Source organism: Moschus berezovskii, chromosome 22 (assembly GCF_049115385.1).
Source record: "Moschus berezovskii isolate FMDL1 chromosome 22, NW_MosBer_1.0, whole genome shotgun sequence".
Classification (NCBI taxonomy): Eukaryota; Metazoa; Chordata; class Mammalia; order Artiodactyla; family Moschidae; genus Moschus; species Moschus berezovskii.
Window position 1 is genome coordinate 41648391 of NC_142481.1, and position 24933 is coordinate 41673323.

At 40.8% G+C, this 24933-nt stretch overlaps 2 protein-coding genes across 4 annotated transcripts in view; one reads left to right on the forward strand and one right to left on the reverse strand.

The window, feature by feature from the left end:
* The window catches only part of FTO (FTO alpha-ketoglutarate dependent dioxygenase), a 439075-nt gene extending 420847 nt beyond the window's left edge, over positions 1-18228 (reverse strand). For 2 of the 3 annotated variants that reach the window (XM_088830202.1, XM_088830203.1), the window contains exon 1: positions 18064-18228. In XM_088830202.1, the coding sequence (XP_088686328.1) occupies positions 18064-18108 (45 nt within the window). In that variant the 5' untranslated portion in view covers positions 18109-18228. The remainder of the gene's footprint in view (positions 1-18063) is intronic. The other variant, XM_055412757.2, reaches the window with a different exon arrangement.
* A 164-nt stretch (positions 18229-18392) lies between these two features.
* The window catches only part of RPGRIP1L (RPGRIP1 like), a 108889-nt gene continuing 102348 nt past the window's right edge, over positions 18393-24933 (forward strand). Inside the window, exons 1-3 of the mRNA XM_055412759.2 lie at positions 18393-18489; positions 21768-21859; positions 23412-23556. Of these exons, the coding sequence (XP_055268734.2) occupies positions 21775-21859; positions 23412-23556 (230 nt within the window). The 5' untranslated portion in view covers positions 18393-18489; positions 21768-21774. The remainder of the gene's footprint in view (positions 18490-21767; positions 21860-23411; positions 23557-24933) is intronic.

A 24933-nucleotide genomic window follows, 5' to 3' on the forward strand; every position in this document is an offset into this window, starting at 1 on the left:
AAAACTTCCTGAGGGTCATAAAAGAAAGCCTGCTGCTGCTGCTGCTAAGTCGCTTCAGTCGTGTCCAACTCTGTGCGACCCCATAGACGGAAGCCCACCAGGCTCCCCTGTCCCTGGGATTCTCCAGGCAAGAACACTGGAGTGAGTTTCCATTATGTAAAAGATAACACTGTTAAATAAGAAATTTTCTTCACCGTAAATACTTCAGTTCTTTCCAAATCAGGCTCTAAAGTTAACAAAATAACAAAACACCAAAGGGTTGGTGAAATATACAGGAGATCTTGAAAAAGTGAATTTTAAGTTTCTCTGTAAAAATTTTTAAGTTGCCTTCTCAGTGTAAGAGCCAAGGAACTCCTAAAACAAAGAATAACCATGGGGGCCATGTACTGCCAGATAATGAAAGGTGCCACAAAACTCTGGTAACTAAAATGATTTTTCAGAATAACAGACAAAATGAAACAGAATAAAAAGCAGCTATGAGTATTTTGGCATTCAATCTAGTAAATAAATGCAGCAGGGAAAACTGGTTAATCATTTAGGAGCAATGAGACATCTACTCCACACCATACACCAACTAAATTTTAGATGCATTACAAGAATTATGTGGAAAAATTAAAATGTAAAATAACTAGATGGACATAGAATGACCATTAATTAGATAATTCAGGGGGAAAATTTTTCCTATTCATTAATAAAGGAAAAGTTTTGAATAACAAAAATACTAATGTAAAATAAGCAAACTAGGAAAAATATTTCTAGCACATGATTAACAAATAATAATACCCCTAATCTATGAAGTGTTCTTACAAATCAATAAGAAAAGATATACATTAGTAAAAAGAATGAAGGTGATACGAATGAACAAATTACAAAAGAACTGTATCTGGCCAATTAACACAGTAAGAGGAAATTCAACCATATAGCAGTTAGTAATTAAGAAAATATAAACTAGTATAAGCTCCGACTCATCTCTTCCAGACTGGCAAATATTTTCATCGTGTGACAGTTCCCGGTGTTGGAAAGGATGGACAAATATGTGTTCTCATGCACTGCCTGTCAGAATGGAAACTGGCATCACCCTTCTGGGTGGCAATTTGACAGTGTAAGCCAAAAATCTTTACAAATGTTGACCCGAGGATTCACCTTCCTTTAATTTACCCTATGGAAAATAGCAGATATTTGTGCAGAGATTTATGTGCAAGAATGGTCACCGAAGGATAATTTATAACAGCAGGAAAAAAAATCCATATACTTGTAACAACATGGAAAAATATTCACAATATACTGGACGCAGGTAAGTAAAAAAGACCAGAGTCCAAAACCAGAGTCCATAATATGCACATTATGATTCCAATTTTTGTTTAAAATATCTCTTGTATAAATATGTATCATAAACTTATTTTAGATAAAATTAGGATCATATTGCATATATAGTACATGTAACAGGCATAACAATAATATTCTAACAAATATGTAACACAGTGAATCCTCTGAAGGATTATGAGATATTTTTTCCTTGCTTGGTATTTTTCTATATATTAAAACTCTTCTAAAATAACAAATTATATAATCAGGAAAAACCAGTACTTTAAATAAAAAAATGCTTCACCACCTTATATGCCACACATATTGTGGTCACACATTTACAGAGTCTCCTTTCATAAACTACACGTGGAAAATAATTTCATTAGCCTACAGTCACATCCATAGCAGTAATAGCTAATGCTTATAAACACAATACTTATATATGCCATCACTATTCTAAATGCTTTACATATATTAAACCATTTAATGCTCACAACTGCGATTATCCCCATTTTACAGATGAAGATTGAGGCTCAAGAAGATGAGATAACTTGCTCAAGACGGCTCAGCTATTAGAAAGAGCTAGGGGAAGAACAAGGCAGGCTGGCCAAAATCCATGCTCTTAACCAGGACAGGCTACTGTCTCTCTTGATAAACTATACTCTAAAGCAACAAGACTGACTTACAATATAATGCCAGAACATAAGCAATCAAATAAACACTATCCCCTTCAAAGTAGTCTCCATGGGAAGCTACACATATCCAAAGATGTGGTCACTGATCGTACATTTTTGGAAATCTTTCTTTTGACTGTCCCCAGGGAGCAGTAAACAAGTCTCCTGAAAGATGAGATTTCTTTCAAACAGCTGGGAATCATTCAGATGCAAGTCTTCAGGTGTGATTAAATTGCTTAATTCTGCTTTGGGTAACACAGCAAGAAAAATCGATGAGGCTGCTTTTGCTATGGTGCCCATAACTCCTATCTGCTCCTAGAAACTACATTCGCAAGTGGATTTTAACATTTACAATACTGCATTATTGTAATTATTTGTTCGCATGCCTATCTTCAAACTGAGCTTTGCCCTTTCCTCCCTGGCAAAGACTGTGTCTTTTTCATCTTTGAATCCTCAGCCCCGGGTCGGCCTGGCACAAGAAAGTACTAGTTAAGGATTTCTGAATGAATTTGATGAATGACACCACACAAATGCTTTGAGCAATGACAGTGTATTCGAATAAATAAAAATACTGCCAAGAGGGTATTTGAGTCTGTGTGCAAATAAATATATGATGTACACAGAGACTACACTGAATTTTTTTAAATGAAAGTTTTAAAGAGTAATTCTTCAAATTCTGAATATTAAAGAAGATAGAACTCAGTTTTAACAGGTCTCCTTATAATAACATCTACCTATAGTCATTTCTCACAAAACAGAAGGGGAAGGGGCGGAGCAGATAATGCTTCATTGTCTCAAAAGCAATCTACTGAATCAAGGATGCAGAAATAACCACAAACTTTCTCACACAACGATGCCAAAACACGTCTGCCACAGAGCAGACACCAGGATGCATCCTGCCTACGCGTTCAATCGACAAAGCACAACCTGGTGCCTGGAATATAATTCAAAGAACCTTCCCTCCCTGCTACTTATTGACGTTTTGCTACCTGCAAATTTCTAACGTGTGCAAGATGGGCCTATTTTTATTTACAGCGCAAAGCACACACGGAATGTAAAACAAGATGCTTAATAAATCCCGCAGAACATAAAACACCGGCATAATTCAGACAGCAAGACAGACACTCACTCCTTAATTAAGTGGGTGATGTTCTGTTTAAAACAAAAAGACAACCCTGGGCTAGAGCTAAGATTAAGCGCTCCGTGTTCCGAGGGAAACGCCAGCCATTTCCAGGGCAGAGGCTTTAAATCATGAAAAATAAACCATCTGATCGCCTGTATTCAATAGTAAGTAGACAGTCGGGACACAGACTGACTTGGATTAACACATTTTCAGTTATAACGAGTAATTTTACAGAGGATTAGTATCTTGATGGGCTGATCAATACAGAGGCACTGCTGCTATTACAGATGAAAAGAAAATTGCCCCTCTGGTAATAAAGTGTGCGTGTCTTCGTTCCCCTTCATTTGCTGAGTCCATTACTGTAATGGTTCCAGCATTAACAGCTGGGGCAATTTAAGCAGCAGGGGTCTGATGAATTTAAAAGCTGGGCACCCTGGCTACTCATCCTTTCCTTTTGGGGACTGCATATGCAATTCCTCTCCCTGGTTGGTTCCAACACCAGGATCAGGTTTTAGGAGAACAACCACGAAGATGTCCCAATTATTTGTCTCATTAATAGTGTTCCCAGCCAATCACATGACCGACACAAAAACTGCTCGCAGCATATTGGCTGCTGAGTCAGCGAAAAATGGCACACTATTTACCTAAATAACGAGATTGATGTGACAACAGGCCAGAGTCTGCAGAAACTATGCTGTCTGCATTCGTTTGCCTGATCCTATTTTCAAGGGGGTAAAAAGGTAAGAAAAGGGGGGTGAAAAGAAAAGCTGAATGTTCATGCTGATAGAAAAAAGAAAATCAGCAAAATTTTCCATCTCTGTTTTCAAAAAATGGCAACCTGGAAAACAGTGAGATAAACGACTGCTGTACATGGAAACAGAAAATCTGAATTAATGCAGCCTTGAGACTTTAATCATGCCCAATTCTGCAGAATGAGTTAAGGCTGCCACATCAGCCCATTTTATATTATTGAAGAAATTCTAGCCTTTGAGGCTCAGCCTTGAATGATCTGGTCGCTAAAAATGAAGGCGCCAAAGGGCAGACTTGGGGCTAATGCAAAAATCAGAGCTTTGAATTCTCTGATCACAAACAGTTATGAAGACACTCATGCAACTGGCAACAAATCTCCTCAGACCGGATGCAACAGAATTTGTTCCTTCAGACTAAGTCGTCCACATGGTTTCTACCAGCTGCATGTGTGTGCTGTGCTCAACCCACCAGGCTCCTCTGTCCATGGAATTTTCCAGGCAGGAATACTGGAGTGGGTTGCCGTTTCCTCCTCCAAGGGATCTTCCTGATCCAGGGATCAAACCCGAGTCTCTTGCGTCTCCTGAATCGGCAGGCGGATCCTTTAACATGGCGCCACCTGGGAAGCCCTTCTACCAGCTATAAAGGTCTCGACCCAGACACTTATCCACAGGGCAGTTCTGTAACATAAAGGAAGGCACGCTGCTTCACAAGCAGGTCATTTACAAAACTACAGGGTAAATATATGATGGGCATGGCGTCAGGTCAGATGTTTGTAGCATAAACAAAAATGTAAGCCTACAGAGTACCTGGGTTTCCCCGGTGGCTCAATGGTAAAGACTCTGCCTGCCAATGCAGGAGAAGCAGGGTATGCTGACTCAATCCCTGGGCTGGGAAGATCCCCTGGAGGAGGGCATGGCAACCCACTCCAGTATTCTTGCCTGGACAACCCCATGGACAGAGGAGCCTAGCAGACTACAGTCCATGGGAACACAAAGAGTCGGACACGAAGCAACTGAGCACACAGGCACACATCGTAGGTAAAATAATTTGAAATCCACAGGTGTTGATACTTAACCATTTTCCATTGTTTCTCTCAGGTTCTGGTTCCATCTCTCACTAATGAGAGCCTAACAACCAATAACAGGCTATGCTCTTGGGAATTCATTCGTTCATTTGATAAATATTTATGGAATGCTCACTATATGTCTGGCACCATGTTAAGTACTATGGATACAATGGTGATAACAAAACTAAGAAGACATGGTGCCAAACTTTTGTTTTTTAAATAATTCAATGTATTTTTTTAATACTTATTATATATTTATTTGCTACACTGGGTCTTAGTTGCTGCATACAGGAACTTTAATTGCAACAATGCAAACTCTTAGTTGGGGTATATGGGGATCTAGTTTCCTGACCAGGGACTGACCCGAGTATCAGAGTTGTAGCCACTAGACCACCAGAGGAGTCCCTCAAACTTTCTTTAAACTTTCTCGATGCATGCAGTCCAAATGCCAAAACCTGTATTGCTAAACTCAGCCAATATAAATCCAATCAGCAGCTAGGGAGCCAGTATGATCATTATTAAGGGTCATATGGAACAAGTCTCAGATGCTGGGCCTTGATCATTCACTCTTCATTCAAAAGATATTTATAAATTTCTTTTATGTGCAAGACTCTCCAGCAAGTACACCGCAAAGATCGAAGGATGAATGAGACATCAATGCTGTCTTCAAAGAAGCTAATGGTTGTTTAAAGTGTCAGAGACTTTATTTCCAATGGCAAACTTAAGTTTTCAAAACCAACATTAAGATCAAGAAGGTTAACACGATGTGCCTCTGGGGGATGGATGAGTTCCTGATAAGGGTGAAGGCTGGCCCTCTTTTCCCTCTGTCCTTTGAATTTTGTACCATGAACATATATTACTGATGGAAACCAATGGAGTTAATTTTTAAACGGCTGGGTCTGTGCAGGGTTTGTTTTGGGGATGATGAAATGTTCTAAATTTAACCACGGTGATGATTATACAACTCTGTGAAACACCAAAACCCACTGAATTGCATACTTTAAGGGGGTGGATTATACGGTATGTTGAATTATGTCTCAATAAAAGACAAAGAACGGTTAAGAAACAGAACTGAATATACCTGAAACTACCACAACATTGTATTAACATACTTCAATTAAAAACAAAAAAAACCTGAAAATAATAAAAAGTATCAAGAACTCACTGTGATTCAATGGTTTAACTAGCTAAGTTTCAAGGAAGGTATTTAAAGTGGTGTGGACACTTAACGAGCAAAAAAAACTAACCCTTCTTCTACCTAGAGAAGGCGATCTAAACTATTAAACAATGATTAAAGACTGACCTAAGGGGCTTCCCAGGTGGCACTAGTAGTAGAGAACTCGCCTACCAATGCAGGAGACATAAGAGACGCAGGTCTGATCCTGGGTCAGAATGACACCATGGAGGAGGGCATGGCAACCCATTCCAGTGTTTTTGCCTGGAGAATCCCACGGACAGAGGAGCCTGGCAGGTGTAGCCCATAGGGTTGCAAAGAGTTTGAAGTGACTCAACACACACACAAAGACTGACCCATACTCTGGAAGACAGATCAAGCAAAAAATAATCTGGATTTGGGGGAAAAAACAGAGTAGAATCTGTCAGGTGAAGTTTTAATTTTTTAAGTCCCCTGGTCATTGGTCCACCACCAAAAATGTTCTACATTTAGTTTCCTAAATTACCATCAGATAAACTGGTAAAACAGTCCAGGATGGCCCATGATGAAGGTAGGGACCAAAAGAACCTTCTCAGAACTTCACTAAAGGACCAAACTGCAAAAAATAAAATAAACTAGGTAGAATTAAAAACTGTGGGCTTCCCTTGTGACTCAGACGGTAAAGAATCTGCCTGCAATGCAAGAGACCCAGGTTCAATCCCTGAGTCAGGAAGAGCCCCTGGGAAAGAGAATGGCAACCCACTCCAGTATTCTTGCCTGGAAAGTCCCATGGACAGAGGAGGCTGGTGGGTTACGGTCCATGAGCTCACAAAAAGTCAGATATGACTGAGAGACTAACACTTCACTTCATACATAAATAACAAACTTTTTAAATTGAGTTATTATATTAACAACTCATCAGGCCTTGTAACCTAAGGCTTATCTTAGATCATATTAAGACAATTATCACCAATAATGGAAGACTTTTTAAATGATTTTTATTTGAGAAACAGCAGGCTTATCTATTCTGGATACATTCCTTCACTGATAAAAATGTACATTTTTTTTTCACCACTTAAATCACTTTATTGTGAATTAAACAGATCCAGGGACTACGTCATCACCATGACTTGTCACCACTGATGACGTTGGTCTTGATTACCAGGCTGGGGGAGTGACTGCCAGGTTTCTCCACTGTAAAGTTAAAACGTACATTTCTTAAACAAAATTATTACGTGCCTATTAAGTATATAACCCTCTCAGTAATAAAGGTAAACTGCTTCTATGCTCAACAACTTAAAAAATGATGATCTCACCCAAGCCAGCATTAAGAACCTTGGAAGCTCACTTGGAGTTCAACACCCACATCTTTCATTCCAGAACTAAAGAACATTTATCATATTTCTGAGCACCTGGAATACAGACACACTCTTAAAGAAGTCTTAGGAAGGAATTCCACAACCCCTGCATGCACACTCAGTCATGTCTGCTTCTTTATGACCCCATGGACTATCGCCCACCATGTTCCTCTCTCCTGTCCCTAGACCAGCTGAAACAGATCTTCCTGGGGAAGAGATTCCATGATCCCCCTACCACAGTGGATCCTCCCTGCTACCACGTCCTATTCCCATGGTAAAACACACCACTCTACTGCTGGTACTTGCTTAATTATGTACTTTCCATAGAAAAGAAGCCAGTCCTACAGGACCAAACCTGCCATACCTTGCTTGGCACTTAACCAGATTCCTCAATTGAACCAAGGAACCCAGAAAATAGTTTATATTCTCAATTCTTCCAACGGCGGCATATAACTAGCACCATTAGGATGAATGGGAAGGAAATGGAACCCCTAATTGAGAAAATCTGCCTGGTTAAGAGGTAGGAGGTAGATAGACGTCCCCACTCCCCACCTCCGGCACACAGGATAGATACTCAAAGACAAAAACTGCAGGACAATCAAAGGAACAGGCTGGGCGCTGCACAGAGAGAAGATAAGAGACCACATATTTCTCATTCCCAAAGTGAGGAGGCCTCCCTGACTACACATGCAAAGAAAGGCACCTTGGAAGTCAAAAGGGGAGTGACGCTAAGGGGTGCTAACTACCCATAAGCCTCTTCGGTAGAATCCATCTTTCCTAAGAGATGTGCAGGCACACAGGAGGATCCTCCTGAGATAAATACCAAATACAGACTCAGAACCAGGCAAAGCAAGATGACTGGTCAAAGGAAACCGGGAAGAAATGTCCCATAAAAGTGATTCAAGCTACCATGAGGGTGTGACTCTCTCTCTCTCAGCCTGCCTGTGTGTCTATCCGCATGTACTGCACTCTTCTTCTTTCTGACAAACACTTTACTTGTTTCACTACTTTCCGTCTTTGTGAATCATTTTCTGCAAAGCCAAAGAGCCAGGGCCATGCCACTGACCACGAGTCAGGTGGCTAGGATTTAGTGCTGTCACCACCGCGACCCATCCCCACTCTCTGGTCAGGAACCAAAGCCCCACTTCAAGCTGCTGCAGGCCGAGGCCACCAGAGCTCAATTAGACACTCAGTTTAAGGTCACAGAATGAATGTTCTGAATACAAGCTAGAAGAGCTACAGGGATCAGACAGGCGGTAACGATGACGACAATGGGATGACAGTGATAAAAGCAACACAATGTTCCAGGTGCTTCAGCTGTATCTTAGTTCATCCTCATGACAATCATCAATAGTGCAGTGGTAAAGGACGCACCTGACAACGCAGGAGACGCAAGAGACATGGGTTCGACCCCCGGGTCAGGAAGATCACTGGCCAGGGAAACGGCAACCCACTCCAGTATTCTTGACTGGAAAATTTCAATGGACAGAAGAGTCTGGGATCATACAACCCCATGGGATACCTACAGTCCCATGGGATCATAAAGAGTTGGATAGGACTGAGCCACTGAGCACTCACCACCGTTTTACAGATGAGGAAACAGAGGTACAGAGAAGTTAAGTTATTTAAAGCAAGTGATGGAGCAGGATTCAATTCTGGGATTTCCCTCTAAAGTCTCACACTCTAAACCACTGTGAAAGAAAAGTGAAAGTGTAAGTCACTCAGTCGTGTCTGAGTCTTTCCGAACCCATGAACTGTAGCCCACCAGGCTCCTCTGTCCATTGGATTCTCCAGACAAGAATACTGGAGTAGGTTGCCATTCCCTTCTCCAGGGGATCTTCCTGACCCAGGGATCGACCCCATTCTCCCACACTGCAGGTGGATTCTTTACTGTCTGAACCACCAGGGAAGCCTGTACTGTGACTAAGTGGGCAAAGGTGGAGTGTGGCAGAAGGGAAAGTAAATTCTCATCTAAAGGGGCAGCCACTATTCGGCTCTAGTTAGTGAAATGCAAGCCCAGTGTGGCCAGACAGTCTAGTTTTTCAAGAAAGCCTGTCATCCAGACTTTCATGTGAAATCTCTTGGATGGAAAAAAATTCAGAAACTTTCAAACGCAGTTCATTTGGGTCAAATAGCACAATTTTATAGGCAGGATGGATATGTAAGTTGTAAATTTGTGATCTCCAGTGGCCCCTATCTTTCCTCAAAAATATACAAGCCAAAAAATGCATATTCTGAATCTAAGCCAGCATACCAGGGTTCCCCTGGCATGCTGCGGTCCATGGGGTCGCAGAGTCGGATACTACTGAGTGACTAAACAACTGAATCTAATCATAAGGAAACATCAGATACATAAGAATGCAGAGACATTCTGCAAAACAAATAGCCTGTACTCATCACAAAGGTCACTGCCTTACTCATCATAAATGTCAATGTCTTAAAAGACAAAGAAAGGGTGAGGAAGCAATTTAAATAAGATTAAAAGAGACCAGAGACATAACAATTAAAGGTAACATATAACCCTGGATTGAAACCTGGACCAGGTAGACAAAAATGCGATAAAAGATACTATTAGGACAATTCAGTTCAGTTCAGTCGCTCAGTTGTGTCCGACTCTTTGCGACCCCATGAATCGCAGCACGCCAGGCCTCCCTGTCCATCACCAACTCCCAGAGTTCACTCAGACTCATGTCCATCGAGTCGGTGATGCCATCCAGCCATCTCATTCTCCATCGTCCCCTTCTCCTCCTGCCCCCAATCCCTCCCAGCATCAGTCTTTTCCAGTGAGTCAATTCATCGCATGAGGTGGCCAAAGTATTGGAGCTTCAGCTTTAGCATCAGTCCTTCCAATGAACACTCAGGACTGATCTCCTTTAGAATGGACTGGTTGGATCTCCTTGCAGTCCAAGGAACTCTCAAGAGTCTTCTCCAACACCACAGTTCAAAAGCATCAATTCTTCAGCGATCAGCTTTCTTCACAGTCCAACTCTCACATCCATACATGACCACGGGAAAAACCATAGCCTTGACTAGACGGACCTTGGTTGGCAAAGTAACGTCTCTGCTTTTTAATATGCTATCTAGGTTGGTCATAACTTTCCTTCCAAGGAATAAGCATCTTTTAATTTCATGGCTGCAATCAGCATCTGCAGTGATTTTGGAGCCCAAAAAAATAAAGTCTGACACTGTTTCCACTGTTTCCCCATCTATTTCCCATGAAGTGATGGGACCAGATGCCATGATCTTAGTTTTCTGAATGTTGAGCTTTAAGCCAACTTTTTCACTCTCCTCTTTCACTTTCATCAAGAGGCTTTTTAGTTCCTCTTCACTTTCTGTCATAAGGGTGGTGTCATCTGCATATCTGAGGTTATTGATATTTCTCCAGGCAATCTTAATTCCACCTTGTGCTTCTTCCAGCCCAGCATTCCTCATGATGTACTCTGCATAGAAGTTCAGTAAGCAGGGTGACAATATACAGCCTTGACATACTCCCTTTCCTATTTGGAACCAGTCCATTGTTCCATGTCCAGTTCTAACTGTTGCTTCCTGACCTGGATATAGGTTTCTCAAGAGGCAGGTCAGGTGGTCTGGTATCCCCATCTCTTTCACAATTTTCCACAGTTTATTGTGATCCACACAGTCAAAGGCTTTGGCATAGTCAATGAAGCAGAAATAGATGTTTTTCTGGAACTCTCTTGCTTTTTCGATGATCCAGCGAATGTTGGCAATTTGATCTCTGGTGCCTCTGCCTTTTCTAAAAGCAGCTTGAACATTAGGACAATCAGCAAAATTTAAATATGGACTTTGGGCTAAATAAGAGTATTTTATCAGTTAACTTTTCTGAAATTGACAATCAGCTATGTTTATATACAAGAAAGCATCTTAGGAAATACACGCTGAAGTATTCAGGGGTAAAGAGGATTGATGTCACCAATTTACTCTGTAATGATTCATAAAAAAAAGAAAGTAATAGTTCATGTATTTATATATAGGGAAAGAGAGAGAGCGAGCTGTACAGCAAATGTAACAAGATGTGAGCAAATCTGGATGATAAGGATATGAGGGCTCTTTGTTCTACTCCTGCAGCTCTTCTATAAATTTTAAATTATTTCAAAATAATAAATTATATCCTCGGGGAAAAAAAAAACACAAAAATATGGGGGCAGCCTTATATCAGCAAAACGTTCTTGGGGCAACCCTCAATCAAAGCCATAGTTACTGGGTCCCTGGCACATTGGCCAAACCTAATCATGAAAGGGCAACCTATTCTAGTTTTCTTGCCTGAAAAACCCCATGAACAGAGAAGCAGGCTACAGTCCCTGACATCGCAAAGAGTGACCGAGCACGATTCTAACTCAGCTTTTCAAATACTAAGCTCAACTACCCTGCTGTATGCCTTATTTTAACAATTCATTTTAAAAATTCATGAATATACTTTGGCACCCTCTTCTGTTGTTAACACAAACTAAACAGATGTCATCATAAAAAGCTATTTACTCCAACCTTTTTATTCACCCTCCAGACATGGGAACTATACAAAAGTCTATGATATAAGCAATCACAAGAAGAAAATGTAATCTATTTCAGAAAGAAAAGGAAAACCAAAAGCAATTACCCCCAATGGCGGTAAAAAGTTTAAAAAGCAAAGAAGAAATCTTTGTGGCCTTAGGACAGGCAAAGACTTCATAGATATGACACAAAAAGCAAGAATCATAAAAAGAAATAATAAATTGGATCTTTATCAAAATTAAACAATTTTGCTCTTCAAAAGACCATTACATAAACTAAAGAAGAGAGACAATATTCACAATACATATCGCTAACAAAGAACAGATATCTAGAAAATACAAATAACTCGTAACACTTAATATTAAGAACACAAACCAACCAAAAAAAAAAGAGCAAAAGATCTGAACAGACACTTCACCAAAGAAGATTTATACCTGGTCAACCTACACAAGAAGCAGTTTCACATCACTGGACATCAGAAAAAGGAAAAGTAAAACTGCTCTGAGATACCACCTCACACCTGCTTTCATAAAGACAGTGACAAGTGTTGACGAGGATGTTAAGAACTGTAACATTCAAACAGGAATATTAAATGATGTATCCACATTGGAAAGCACCATGTCTTAATCCATTTAGACTGCTATAACAAAATACCATAAACTGGGTGGCTTATTAACAGCAGAAATTTATTGTTCATGGTCTGAAGGCTGGAAGTCTAAGATCTGGGTGCCAGCATGGTCTGGTTCTGGTAAAGACCTTCTTCCAGTTTCAGACACCCAACTTAATCATGTACCCTCACATGGTAGACGGGGCAAGGGAGCTCTCTCAGGCCTCTTGTAGAAGGGGACACTAATTCCGTTCCTAACCACCTAATCATTTATCATTTCCGAAAGGCCCACCTCCTAATACCATCACCTTGGGGGTTAGAATTTCAATAAGAGAATCTGGGGGGAACACAAGCATTCAGACCATGACAAACAGTACAGCCAGTTTCTCAAAATGTTAAACACAGATTTACCATATGACCTAGCAACTCCACTCCTAGATCTCTATCTAAGACAAATGAAAACATAGGCACATACAAAAAGTAGAACACAGATGTTCATAGCAGCATTATTTGTAATAGCCAAATACTGGAAACAACCCAAACATCCATCAGCAGGGGAAGGGATTAAACAAAGTGTGATACATTCAGACACTGGAGTAATACATTATTCAGTAACAAAGAGGAACAAAGCACTGATACATGTTACAAGATGGAAAAAGCTTTTCAAAGAGATATTAATTCTCATTAGTCATCACTAAAATGCAAATTAAAACCACAATGAGATACCACCACACACCCACCAGAAGGCCTAAAATTTAAACAGACAATACCAAGTACTGGTGAAGATAGGAAGCAACCAGAGCTCTCATACGCAGCTGAAGGAAATATCAAACAGTGCAGCAGGTTTGAATAGCACGCCCAAAAAGATATGTCCAAGTCTTAACCACTGGTGCCTGTAAATGTGATCTTATTTGGAAAAAGGGTCTTTGCATATGGAATTAAGTTAAGGACCTTGAGGATCATGAAATTAAGATCATCCTGGATTTACAAGAGAAAAGACACAGAGAAATGAAACAGAAAAACACAAAGAAGGCAGTCACGGGGAAGACTAGAGCAGAGATTGGAGTTACACAGCCCAAGCCAAGGAATGCCTAGAGTCACCAGAAGCTGGAAGACTCAAGGAAGGATTCTCCCCTAGAGCAGAGCCATCAGGGGTACTATGGACCCCTTGATTTCAGACATATCTCTAGAACAATGAGAGAATACATTTTTGTTGTGTTAAGACAGCAAGGCTAGAATTTCCCTGAAGTTCTAGTGGTTAAGACTTCGTCTTCCAATGTAGAAGGTGTGGGTTCGATCCCTGGTTGGGGAGCTAAAATCCCCTATGCCCTGTGGCAAAAAAAGAAAAAACCAAGAAACATAAAATAGAAGCAGTATTGTAACAAATACAATAAAGACTTTAAAAGTAGTCCATGTAAAAAGAAAAAAAGGAACCATTTTTTTTTAAAAAGGGACATTGTGGTAACTTGTGCCAGCATTCCTGAGAAACGAATACAAACGGGAGAATCACTTTGGAAAATTGTTGAGCTGGTTTTTTATAAGATTAAACACGGAACTACCATACGACTCACCAAGTGGACTCCTGGTGTTCATCCAAAAGAAATGAAAATGCAAACTTATACATGAATGGCCGGAGCCACTTCCTTCCTAATAGTCTCAGAAACAATGCAAATGTTCAGCAACACACAAATGAATAAACAAATACACCAGAACCACACTGTACACAGTCGGCAATAAAATGGAACAAGCTATTGATACAGGTCTTCCCTGGTGGCTCGGGGGTAAAGAGCCCACCTGCCAAGCAGGAGACACAGGTTCAATCCCTGGGTCAGGAAGATCCCCTAGAGAATGAAATGGCAACTCAGTCCAGCATTCTTGCCTGGAGAATCCCATGGACAGAGTCCCATGGACTGCAGGCTACAGTACATAGGGTCACAAAGAGTTGGACATGACTTAGCAACTAAACACACAGTAGTGATACAGGCAATGCCATGAATAAATCTCAAAAACCAGGCTGATTGAAAGCAGACAGACTCAATAATACACAGAGTATATGTCCATCTATATGAAATTCTAGGAAATACAGACTTCATCTACAGTGACAGAAAACCTACTAGTGTTGCTTGGGAGCCAAGGTGGGGAAAAGACTGACTGCAAATCAGCAAGAGGAAATTGTTGGAAGGGATTGAAATGTTCTCTGTATCAACTGTGGTGGTGGTTTCACAGGTGTAAACATCTGTCAAACTCATCAAATTGTGCACGATAAATGGGTGCTATTTATGGTATGGAAAGTACACCTCAAGAGTGGATTAGAAAAAAGAGAAAATAATTTATGATTAAATGAACATTTTCTATTTAAGATTTAAAACTTGCTTTCCTATACTTTGCTCTAACCAGTAATATTTCTCAAATAACTTTTAAATAAAGATCAAAGAAATTTTTTAAACTAAACAGGCAGACAACTTGCTCTATCATTTCAACATGTTTACCAGCAGAAAATGGAAAAAAGCTTTGGAATGAGAAGACCTTGCTCTGGGCCCTAGTTTCACATAGCAACCAGGTGACCTTGGGCAAGTTTTAACTTCTACAAGCCTTGGTTTCAACATCCATCAGATGTCAATAACACTAACAGCTATCTTAGAGGCAACTGTTAGGGTTTTAAAAGAGTAAAAGCTCCTTTGCGCAGGATTCTATCTTAGCCAAAATAAAAATCCCAGGATCTGGCAAATGTGTTGTGCTGTGCTTAGTCACTCAGTGATGTCCAACTCTTTGCGACACTATGGACTGTAGCTGCCAGGTTCCTCTGTCCATGAGGATTCTCCAGACAAGAATACGGGATGGGTTGTCGTGCCCTCCTCCAGGGGATCTTCCCAACCCAGGGATCAAACCCAGGTCTTCTGCATTGCAGGCGGATTCTTTAGTCACCAAGGAAGCCCAAGAATACTGGGGGAGGTAGCCTATCCCTTCTCCAGGGGAACCTCCCAACCCAAGAATTGAACCACAGTCTCATGCATTCCAAGGGGATTCCTTCCAGCTAAGCTACCCGGGAAGCCCGTCAGGCAAATAATAGGTGCTAAATAAGTCTTTATAAAAGAAATGAGTAACTTTCAGTGTAAACCCAAAAGGTAAGAAAGACATCATGCACAATACCATTGTGTGACATTTCTTTCTTTGAACTATTGTAGATGAGTGCAGAAGGATCTTTCTCCTTTGCACCTGTCTTTATAGGCTTCCCTGGTGGCTCAGTGGTAAACAATCTGCCAGCCAATGCAGGAGACACTGGTTCCATCCCTGGGTCGGGAATATCCCCTGGAGAAGGAAATGACAGCCCACTCCAATATTCTTACCTGGGAAATTCTATGGACAGAGGAGCCTGGCGGGCTACAGTCCACAGGGTCATAAGGAGTCAAACACGACTTAGTGACTAAACAACAACTCATCTTTATATACTGCCTTATCACATACAGGTTCAAGCATGAAAACTTCAGGACTCTAAAGAAACTTTGCTATAACTCAGGTCACGGTGGTGGTGGTGGTTTAGTCACTCAGTCCTGCCTGACTCTGTGACCCCATGGACTGCAACCCACCAGGCTCCTATATCCATGGGACTTCCCAGGCAAGAACACTGGAGGGGGCTGCCATTTCCTTCTCTGGGGGATCTTCCCAACCCAGGAATCAAACCCACATTTCCTGCATTGCAGGCAGATTCTTTACCACTGAGCCACCAGCAAAGCCCTAACTCAGGTTATAATACAGTATATTTTATATCTTCAATCCATAGAGGTACTGCCCTAAGACAAAGTGAGTTCACTTGAGGACTCCAGTTTCTGACAGCATAAACAGCATCTGGTTCATTTACCAATGGCTCTCACTTCCAATAATTGCCTAATACAGGGTGAGCAATAAACAGTATGTATAAAGGCCCTGAATATTCATTGGAAGGACTGATGCTGAAGCTTAATCTCCAATACTTTGGCCACGTGATGCAAAAAGCCGACTCACTGATGGTGGGAAAGGCTGAAGGCAGGAGGAGAAGGGATGGAAGACAGAGGACAAGACGGCTGGATGGCATCATTGATTCAATGGACATGAATTTGAGCAAACTCTGGGAGATGGTGAAGGTCAGGGAAGTCTGGAGTGCTACAGTCCACAGGATCACAGAGTCAGGCATGACTTAGTTACTGAACAACAACAAAAAAAAAAACAAAAACACCCTGTAACCAGATAAAGCAGGGCAAGTAGGAACTTCTAAGAAGGCCAATGTGGTTGATGGGCAGGGAGCAGAGAGGGGTCACATTCATTGAGGTTGTGGATGATGCAAGTAGAGTTTTCACTGTGCAAAACACTGTAGGTCATGTGACGTTTCCTTTTTATCCTAAGAGCAACAGAAAGCCATGAAAGATTTTTTTTTTTCTTTTGGCCATGCCACCCAGCTTGCAGGATCTTAGTTTCCCCACTGGGGATCAAACTCAAGTCATTGCAGGAAACCCACTGGACCACCAAGGAATCCCATGAAAGATTTTTAAACAGTTGGTTGACAGAGGAGGTAAGAAGGAAAGGGCCATGACTGTATTTGCATTTTGAAAAGTTCACACACTACATTGTGAAGAAGTGTCTTTTGTGGAAGGTGGGACAAAAGGGGACCAAGGAGTGATTGGATCCAGAAGTGAATATAGACCAATAAGGAGATCACTGGAACAGTCCATTGAAGAGGTAATGGTAGCCTGGTCCAATGTGGTGAAGAAGGAGAAAAGTGAACAGGTTACCAATATTTTTAGACAAATTGATAGGACTTGATTTGGGGAATGAGAGAAACACTCAATTCTTCTGAGCCTCAAGTCTTCAGCTGTAAAACAGGACTCTTGATATTCCATCTGTATAATATCTATCTTGCAATCTGCTGTGATAAAAATATGAAATAATATAAATATTATGGAACCGCAGAGTCTGATGCGTAATAAATGCTAAAAAAAGAAAATTCCGTAACAATTATTACTGTCATCCCTTGGAACAACCACTGCTACAGCGTGAACCCCGCCAAAGTAGAAAACGGTACTGTAGTTAAAGCTCCACATCCGGTGTGCGCAAGGCACAGAACATAGACAACTGTTTCAAACACACACATCTGATCACATAGATTATCTCACCTCACCCGATCTCAATCCACAGAAATCACTACCGAAGAGGAAAGCACAACTGATATGATCACAAGCATCCAAGAGTCCGGTAAACTGAGGCACAAGGGTGGCTACAAACTAAACCAAGGAATGAAGTGCAGAAGCAGGACAAGGAAATGGGTGTCTTAATTCTCGTGTGAGTCGATCCACTAGGACTAGGCCTGCATCCCGAGCAGCACGTATTCAAAGCCCCCAAAGTCTCTGGCTCCCTTGCTGACAAGGCCTTGTAACCCCTTCGCTTAAGACCGTGGGTCCGCTTGCCATCCAACCAAGCCCTTCCGGTTCCCAGACCCCAGCTACAAGTGCACGAAAGAGCCCAGACTCGGCTGGGCCCGAAATACCTTAGCTTCGCGCTCGCGTTCCTCGGCCGTCTGGGTCCGCTTCATGCTGCCGATATAGCCGCCTTCGCCACTACTAACCGCGTAGATTTCTAGCCCTGGACCCCGCCTCCTCCATGTAGTTCTGTTAGCGTCCTGCTCCCGCCTGGCGCCATTCTCCCTCGGAAAGGAGAGAACTACCACTCCCAGGGTGCACCGCGGTAAGTCCGGAATGCGCCTCGGGGTTGGAAGCTAGAGAATTTCCCAGGTCCGACAGCTGGGCAAGCGTAGTCCGCTGCTCAGCGAGCGGCCCGGAGAAGGTCCGAAAAGAACTACAATTCCCAGAAGGCAACGGTGCCTGCCATGTTTTTCCCGTGCTCCTCTCGGCCGGCCGCCTCACATGCCGTCGGCGCTATAGCAACGGTAGCTAGCGGCTGGGAGAGAGTGGCGGTGAGTACACCCGGGGAGGAGAGGGGTGCAGGTAGCCGACCCTCTACCTCTAGCACGGGCCGGGGTCGTGGGGTCTGCGATACCTCCTGGAGAAGGCCTTGGCGTTCTGCTCACGTGAAGAGCAGCCCAGCACGAGACACCTCACCTACTCAGGCCTGAATCACAGCCCGCCCATTATCCCGACTCCCAGCATCTGTTTGAAATTTTCTACCCCAACCCTGAACCTTAGTTGTTGAGGGGTGAGGCTAAGTACAGTGCTTATCCAGGTCCTTCCTCAGGCAAAAGGTCACCTGCAAGCAGTTCGCTCATTGCCTCAGTAGATATGAATTTGAGTAAACTCGGGGAAATAGTGGAGGCAGAGTAGCATGGAGAACTGCAGCCCATGGGGTCGCGAAGAGTCCGACACGACTTGGCGACTGAACAGCAGCAAGGAGTTGATTGAGAAACTCCTAGGCCTCCCAAGTAACTTATTGCTTTATTATTTACAATTATTTGTTTATCGTGAGTACCCCATAGCCTATGAACTCCGTGACGGTGGAGACTTTGTTTACTCTTTACCAAGTATTCATGTATTCATTCCATAAACAAGAATACTGGCGTCCACACTGTACCCTGAGGCACTGTTCTCTACCAGGTAGGAACAGGACCAATGCGGGTCTCAAGATGCTTCTACTTTATTAGTGTAGAGGAGGTAGTAATGAAGATAGTGCAAATAAGTGCAAGTGTTAGTCGCTCTGTTGTGTCCGACTCTTTGCGACCGCATGGACTGTAGCTCGCCTGGCTCCTCCATCCATGGAATTTTCCAGGCAAGAATACTGGAGTGGGTTGCCATTTCTTTCTCCAGGGCATCTTCCCGACCCAGGGATCAAACCCGGGTCTCCCGCATTGCAGGCAGACTTTACCTACCGTCTGAGCCACCAGGAAAGACCAGTGAAGATAGTAAATAGCAGTAAATATGATCCTCTCGGGTTTCCCAGGTGGCGCTAGTGGTAAAGAACCCACATGCCAATGCAATTAGGCATAAGAGATGCGGGTTCGGTCCCTGGGTCCGGAAGATCCCCTGGAGGAGGACACAGCAACCCACTCCAGTATTCTTGCCTGGAGAATCCCATGGACAGAGGAGCCTGGCGGGCTGCAGTCCATAGGGTTGCACAGAGTTGGAGAGGACTGAAGCGACTTCTTTTGCACACGTAATAATCTCAAGTGAAGATGATGGCTGTAAAAGAAATTAACAGTGCTAAAGTTGGGAGGAAGAGTACCGTAGCACAGGATGCTAAGGGAAGGCTTCTTGGGAAAAAAATGATGTTTGAGCTGAGCCCCAAAGAATGAGGAACCAGCTAGTGCAAAGAGCTTGAGCAGGGCAAGGTTATGATGGATTTCACGAATCTAGAGAACAGTGAGTGGCACGTAGTGAACCAGGAATGATTGTATAAAACTCTTGGGGAGGCATTGCAGCATCATGCATTATGTATTTCTCAACCTTGGCATTATTAACATTTGGGGCCAGATAATTCTTTTTTGTGGTTCCTGTACACTATAGTAGGATCTAGTGCCTGATGATCTGAGGTGGATCTGATGCAATAATAATAGAAATATAAAGTGCAGAGTAAATGTAACACATTTGAATCATCCTGAAACTATCCTTCCTACCCTGGTCCGTGGAAAAGTTGTTTTCCATGAAACCGGTCCCTGGTGCCAAAAAAGGCTGGGGACTTCTGCGATATTTAGCATTATCTCTGACGGCTAGATGCCAGTAACACCACCTGCCTGCTTCCCACTTGTGACCATCAAAAGTAGCGCCAAACAGATACTTCATAGATGTGTGACCTTGGGCAAGTTCCCTGAGCTGTGTCTTGGTTTCTTCATTTATAAAGTAGGACACATTTGAGTAACAATCTCAAGAGTGCCTGGCACATCTTACTAAGCATTCAATTAATGTTAATACCATCACCTTCATTATTGTTATTATAAAAGCCACCATAATTGTACTATGGAAAAGTTATCATTTTCACAGTTATCCTATGTTTAAACTTCTTGATAATTTGGTTCCTAAATTGTCCTCTCATTTAGGAGTGTTTCCAAAAGTAGTAGATGATCTCTCAGGCATATGTCTGTTAGTTGTTTACGTCACAGTAAAAACTCAGTGGTCTGCAACGTTGATGAATTATAATAAAAGTTATTAACCCTGTCTCTAAAAGATAATGTGTATACACATAATGCATACAAGATTTTGGAAACCACCTATGGCTCCAGACCCTGAAGCCCCAAGGACTCCATTCATTCATTCGACAACTATTTAGTGAATGCCAGCCATGTGCCCAGCTCTGTCCCAGCGTTTGAGAATACAGAGGTGAATGAGACAAATCGCTTTATTCTCTCAGACTGTATTCTAGGACCAACATGCTAGAGATTGGGAACCTCTGCCTTAGGCCATCTTCACTGGTTCTTTGCATTACTAAACATGTGAGCATGAACCACTCACATCCATATATAAAACTAAATTACTTTGTTGCATCTCTGTAAAGAACAGAAACTAAAAATGCCAGAATTAGCTGGACAGCCTGTATGTGGAGGTAGGAAGCCCTGGGACATAGGCTTCATGGCAACAAAAGACACAACAAAAACAAATTCAGCTGGTAAATTTATGAAACCTCTTTCGCAGGAAACTACCAACTCCTTTGTACATCAAGCTGAAGATTAGTATTCAAGTGACATTAACATCCCAGGCAAATGTATTAATTGCCTTTAATTTACCATGTCATGTACCTTTAAAATAACTCTGTGAGAATAGGTGTTGTTTTCTCCACTTTTAAGATTAAATTGCTTTCTCCACATGATTAGTGACTTGACCAGCCAGTAAGTAATAGAACAACCATTTGAATCAAGTTCCTGACTGAAGTATTTTGATACCTGCTTTCTTTTGGGGAGCAGAGAAAGGGATGGAGGATGGGGAGGAGGTCTTTCTTCAGTTGCGGGAAGGTTTTGTGTTTTTTTTTTTCCAAACAGAGGAAGAAAAAGAAGGGAGAAGGAAGAATGATAATCTTACCTCATTTCCTCAGCAAACTATAGGAAATATACTGTTGAAAGGAACACTGGCTCCATGATTGAATGTAGTATTACTTTTAAAATAGAAGCTTTCATCTTCTTCAAGCAGCACATGTGGGCAATAAGATGTCCATTAAAGTTCTAGTGCCTTATTCATTTTATTTGGTTCATTCCATTGCATACTTAATGTTACAACTTGGAAAGGTTTTATTTGAATTTTCTCCTCTCCACAGATAGGCAATGTCTGGTCCAGCTGATGAGACTGCAGGAGACCTGCCTGTGAAGGATATAGGTCTAAATCTCTTTGGCATGGGAGGGTTGCAAGGTATGGCCAGCTGCTATATATTACAGTTATGAACTTTGATCAGTAACTTCTTTACTTTTAAAGTATTTCTGATATTCATACAAACAAAGCCATTTAAGGGACTATATAGCTCTTGATTGGACTAAACAAGAAGATGGAGAATTTAGAACAACATATGGTATTTTACTGCATGGATCAATTATCAACAGCTCATAGAAAATGTAAAATCCCCCTCTGTTCTGATAAAGAATTGTTATAAATCATCTTCTTAAAATTCCACACATCAGTAGAAACTACACAGAGAGTACCAAGCCTCCAAACTGAATTGCCTGGTTTAAATCACATTCACCATTAAAATGTTTCTTTATGCTTAAGTTTTATATGGGAGGAAATGCCATATTTTAAAAAGTTTGCCTTTCAAGTAGAGTATCTCAAAATGGTTTGTTTATCCAAGAGATATTGACTTTGTTTTATCAAATTAATACACATTAAAGGTTTTCTTTGTCCTTTTATCACTTAGTGGTTGCTATGGAGCTAAAAAGCACTTTCAAATTGAAAAAGAAAAGTACTGCTTTAAGGAACAATTTAGAGTGTAGAGCTGTATTTGTGTGTACAGTATGTCAGCCATGCTGTCATGCCACAGCATTTCTCACTGAGAAGCCTATGATGTAAAATATATTCCACTAAGTCTTTACAAGCTTGTTAATCAAAGTATTACAGGTAGCCACCTTGAAGTACTAAAGAAAGGTGGTCAAAATATTATTCATTGAAAAAAATAAATTTGACTGTACAGTTTTTATTGTTAAAAGTAAATAGACTGTATCAGCTTTGCTTTAGATCTTTAATGGACTATCGGGGATTCAAATACAAAGAAATTTTAAGTGTGCAAGGCTATTTTTTAGTATTTGATACCCTAAGTTCAATCCTTGCCCTCAGTAACCTCCTCATAGGGCTTTAATCTTTGTCCATTTGTTCTTTGTTTCTTGTGGAGGACTGTTGAAAATTGACCTGCTTCACAGGAAAATATCAAATTTAAGCATATGTAAAAGAAATATCATACACACCTGCTAAAAGGTATAAAAGTTCTTTAAAAATATGTGATAGCTTATAAATGATTTGCAAAGGTTTTTGTTTGTTTGGTCTTGCAGATTTTATAGTTTATTTTCTATAAGGCAACACCCGTAGCTCAGAAAAATATCATAATCATATTGTTTTTGTTATAACTCTTACCTTTGCAAAAAAAAAAATATTTCCAGATACCCTTTTAGTTTAGTTTTTTTCAACATACAAATTGAAGTCTTTATTGAATCAGTTCCATCTTATGTTCTTAAAGACGGTTATTTGAATACATTTTTGAATGGAAACTATTGTTATTCAAATCCTTAATATTGCATATAAAGTATTAATAGCAAAGATTTTTGTTCTTACGTCCATTGTTCTTACGTCCAATCAGTGACATGAACAATGCTATAACATTTTCTGAAGCATCAGAGATTATGTTACTATCAACAGTTATTGTTTTTAGAGGCTCTTTTAAGTAATCCTACTATTAATTACCTTGTCATTTTTGCAGAAACTTCAACAACACGGACAATGAAGTCTCGCCAGGCAGTGTCACGTATCAGTCGTGAGGAACTGGAAGACAGATTTCTGCGTTTGCACGATGAGAACATTTTACTTAAACAACATGCCCGCAAGCAAGAGGATAAGATTAAAAGGTTATGATAAAAAGCTTTTAGCTTTTTTTTTTTCCTGACTCTGTAAAGTTTGGAGGATATACTTTTCTATAAACTTAATTGAAAACCCCACCTTGAATCTTTTTTTTGGAGCAATGCAGGTTGTAAATAAATACAATTTTAAAAATGGAAAATCTTACAAACTAGTATAGTAAAACAAAAAAATTATGAGTTTTTATTATGTCTGAAATTCCCGTTTGAAAGAAAGAGCTAATAGCTATGAATGCCATGAGTGTATCATATCTCTAAGTAACTTTTGTTTTAATATTTATAGTTTAATAAGCAAATGGCCAAAACATCTGTTCTCTTAATGTCCTGGTTTTAAAATGAAAGTTTAAAAAAAGTAATTAGCTATTCTAACTTGTTAGAATGCGTGTTCCTTTAAGATTTGTGGTTTCCTAAGGAAAAACATTTTACTTTGCTTGGATTAATCTAGAATCTATATTTATTTCAAAAAGTCTACTGTTTCTGAAGAAACTGTCACTTTTGTGTGCACAATTTCTGCAGGGATTATTTCTTAAGAATACATATCTTTCATTCTTTCTTGTTCAGGAACACTTGACTATTTTCTGAATGTGTGACTTAAAGTTCATTCTCATATGTGAGCATGGACAGATCTGTATTCATGTTCTAGATCCAATGGAAAGGTGAGACAGTGATCAAAGAAGGAAGAGAGTTTATTTTTTTCTGCTTGGAACTTAGCCTCTAAAGGAATGACTTCTAGTCAGTTTCTACTCTGTGGACTTTGTTTTAATGACCCACTGACCTGCTTTGTGCAGAGCTTTTACTTTGAGTTGGTTTTTGAGTCATGATGATGGCTTTTTGCAAGACATGTGACTCACTTGCCTGATTGTTTTCCTGATCAGTAACATAGCCATCACCCTGTCTAAATGAGGCATTTAGTCTGTGACTGCTTAACAGTTTTTTTCTTTGTAAACCTAATTGGTCAGTAAAAGAATTAAATTCACAACCTTGACCTCATTAGTAATTTGTCCTAGCTCGAAAGTAGAAAACAACTTAATAATGAGCTACATAGTTTAATGGAAAAAGCACTGTGCTAGGAGTCAAGTTGTATGCATCTGTTCTTTTGTCTCTCTGCCACTCTCCTGTGGCATGTTCAAGCCATTTAACCCCCAGGGATTTTATTTTACCCAGTCCTGCGAGTAGTGATCCAGTGACCAGTATAACCCAAAGCTCTAATTTCCTTCTCAATTTCATACCACTGACACTACATAGATACATGGATAGAACTTTATCCTTAAGATATAATTAGATTCACTTACTTTAGAATAAATGTAGATTTGAAAAACTACCTTTCTATAGACGTACTCAAACTTTACCTGGTCACTTATTTCACTA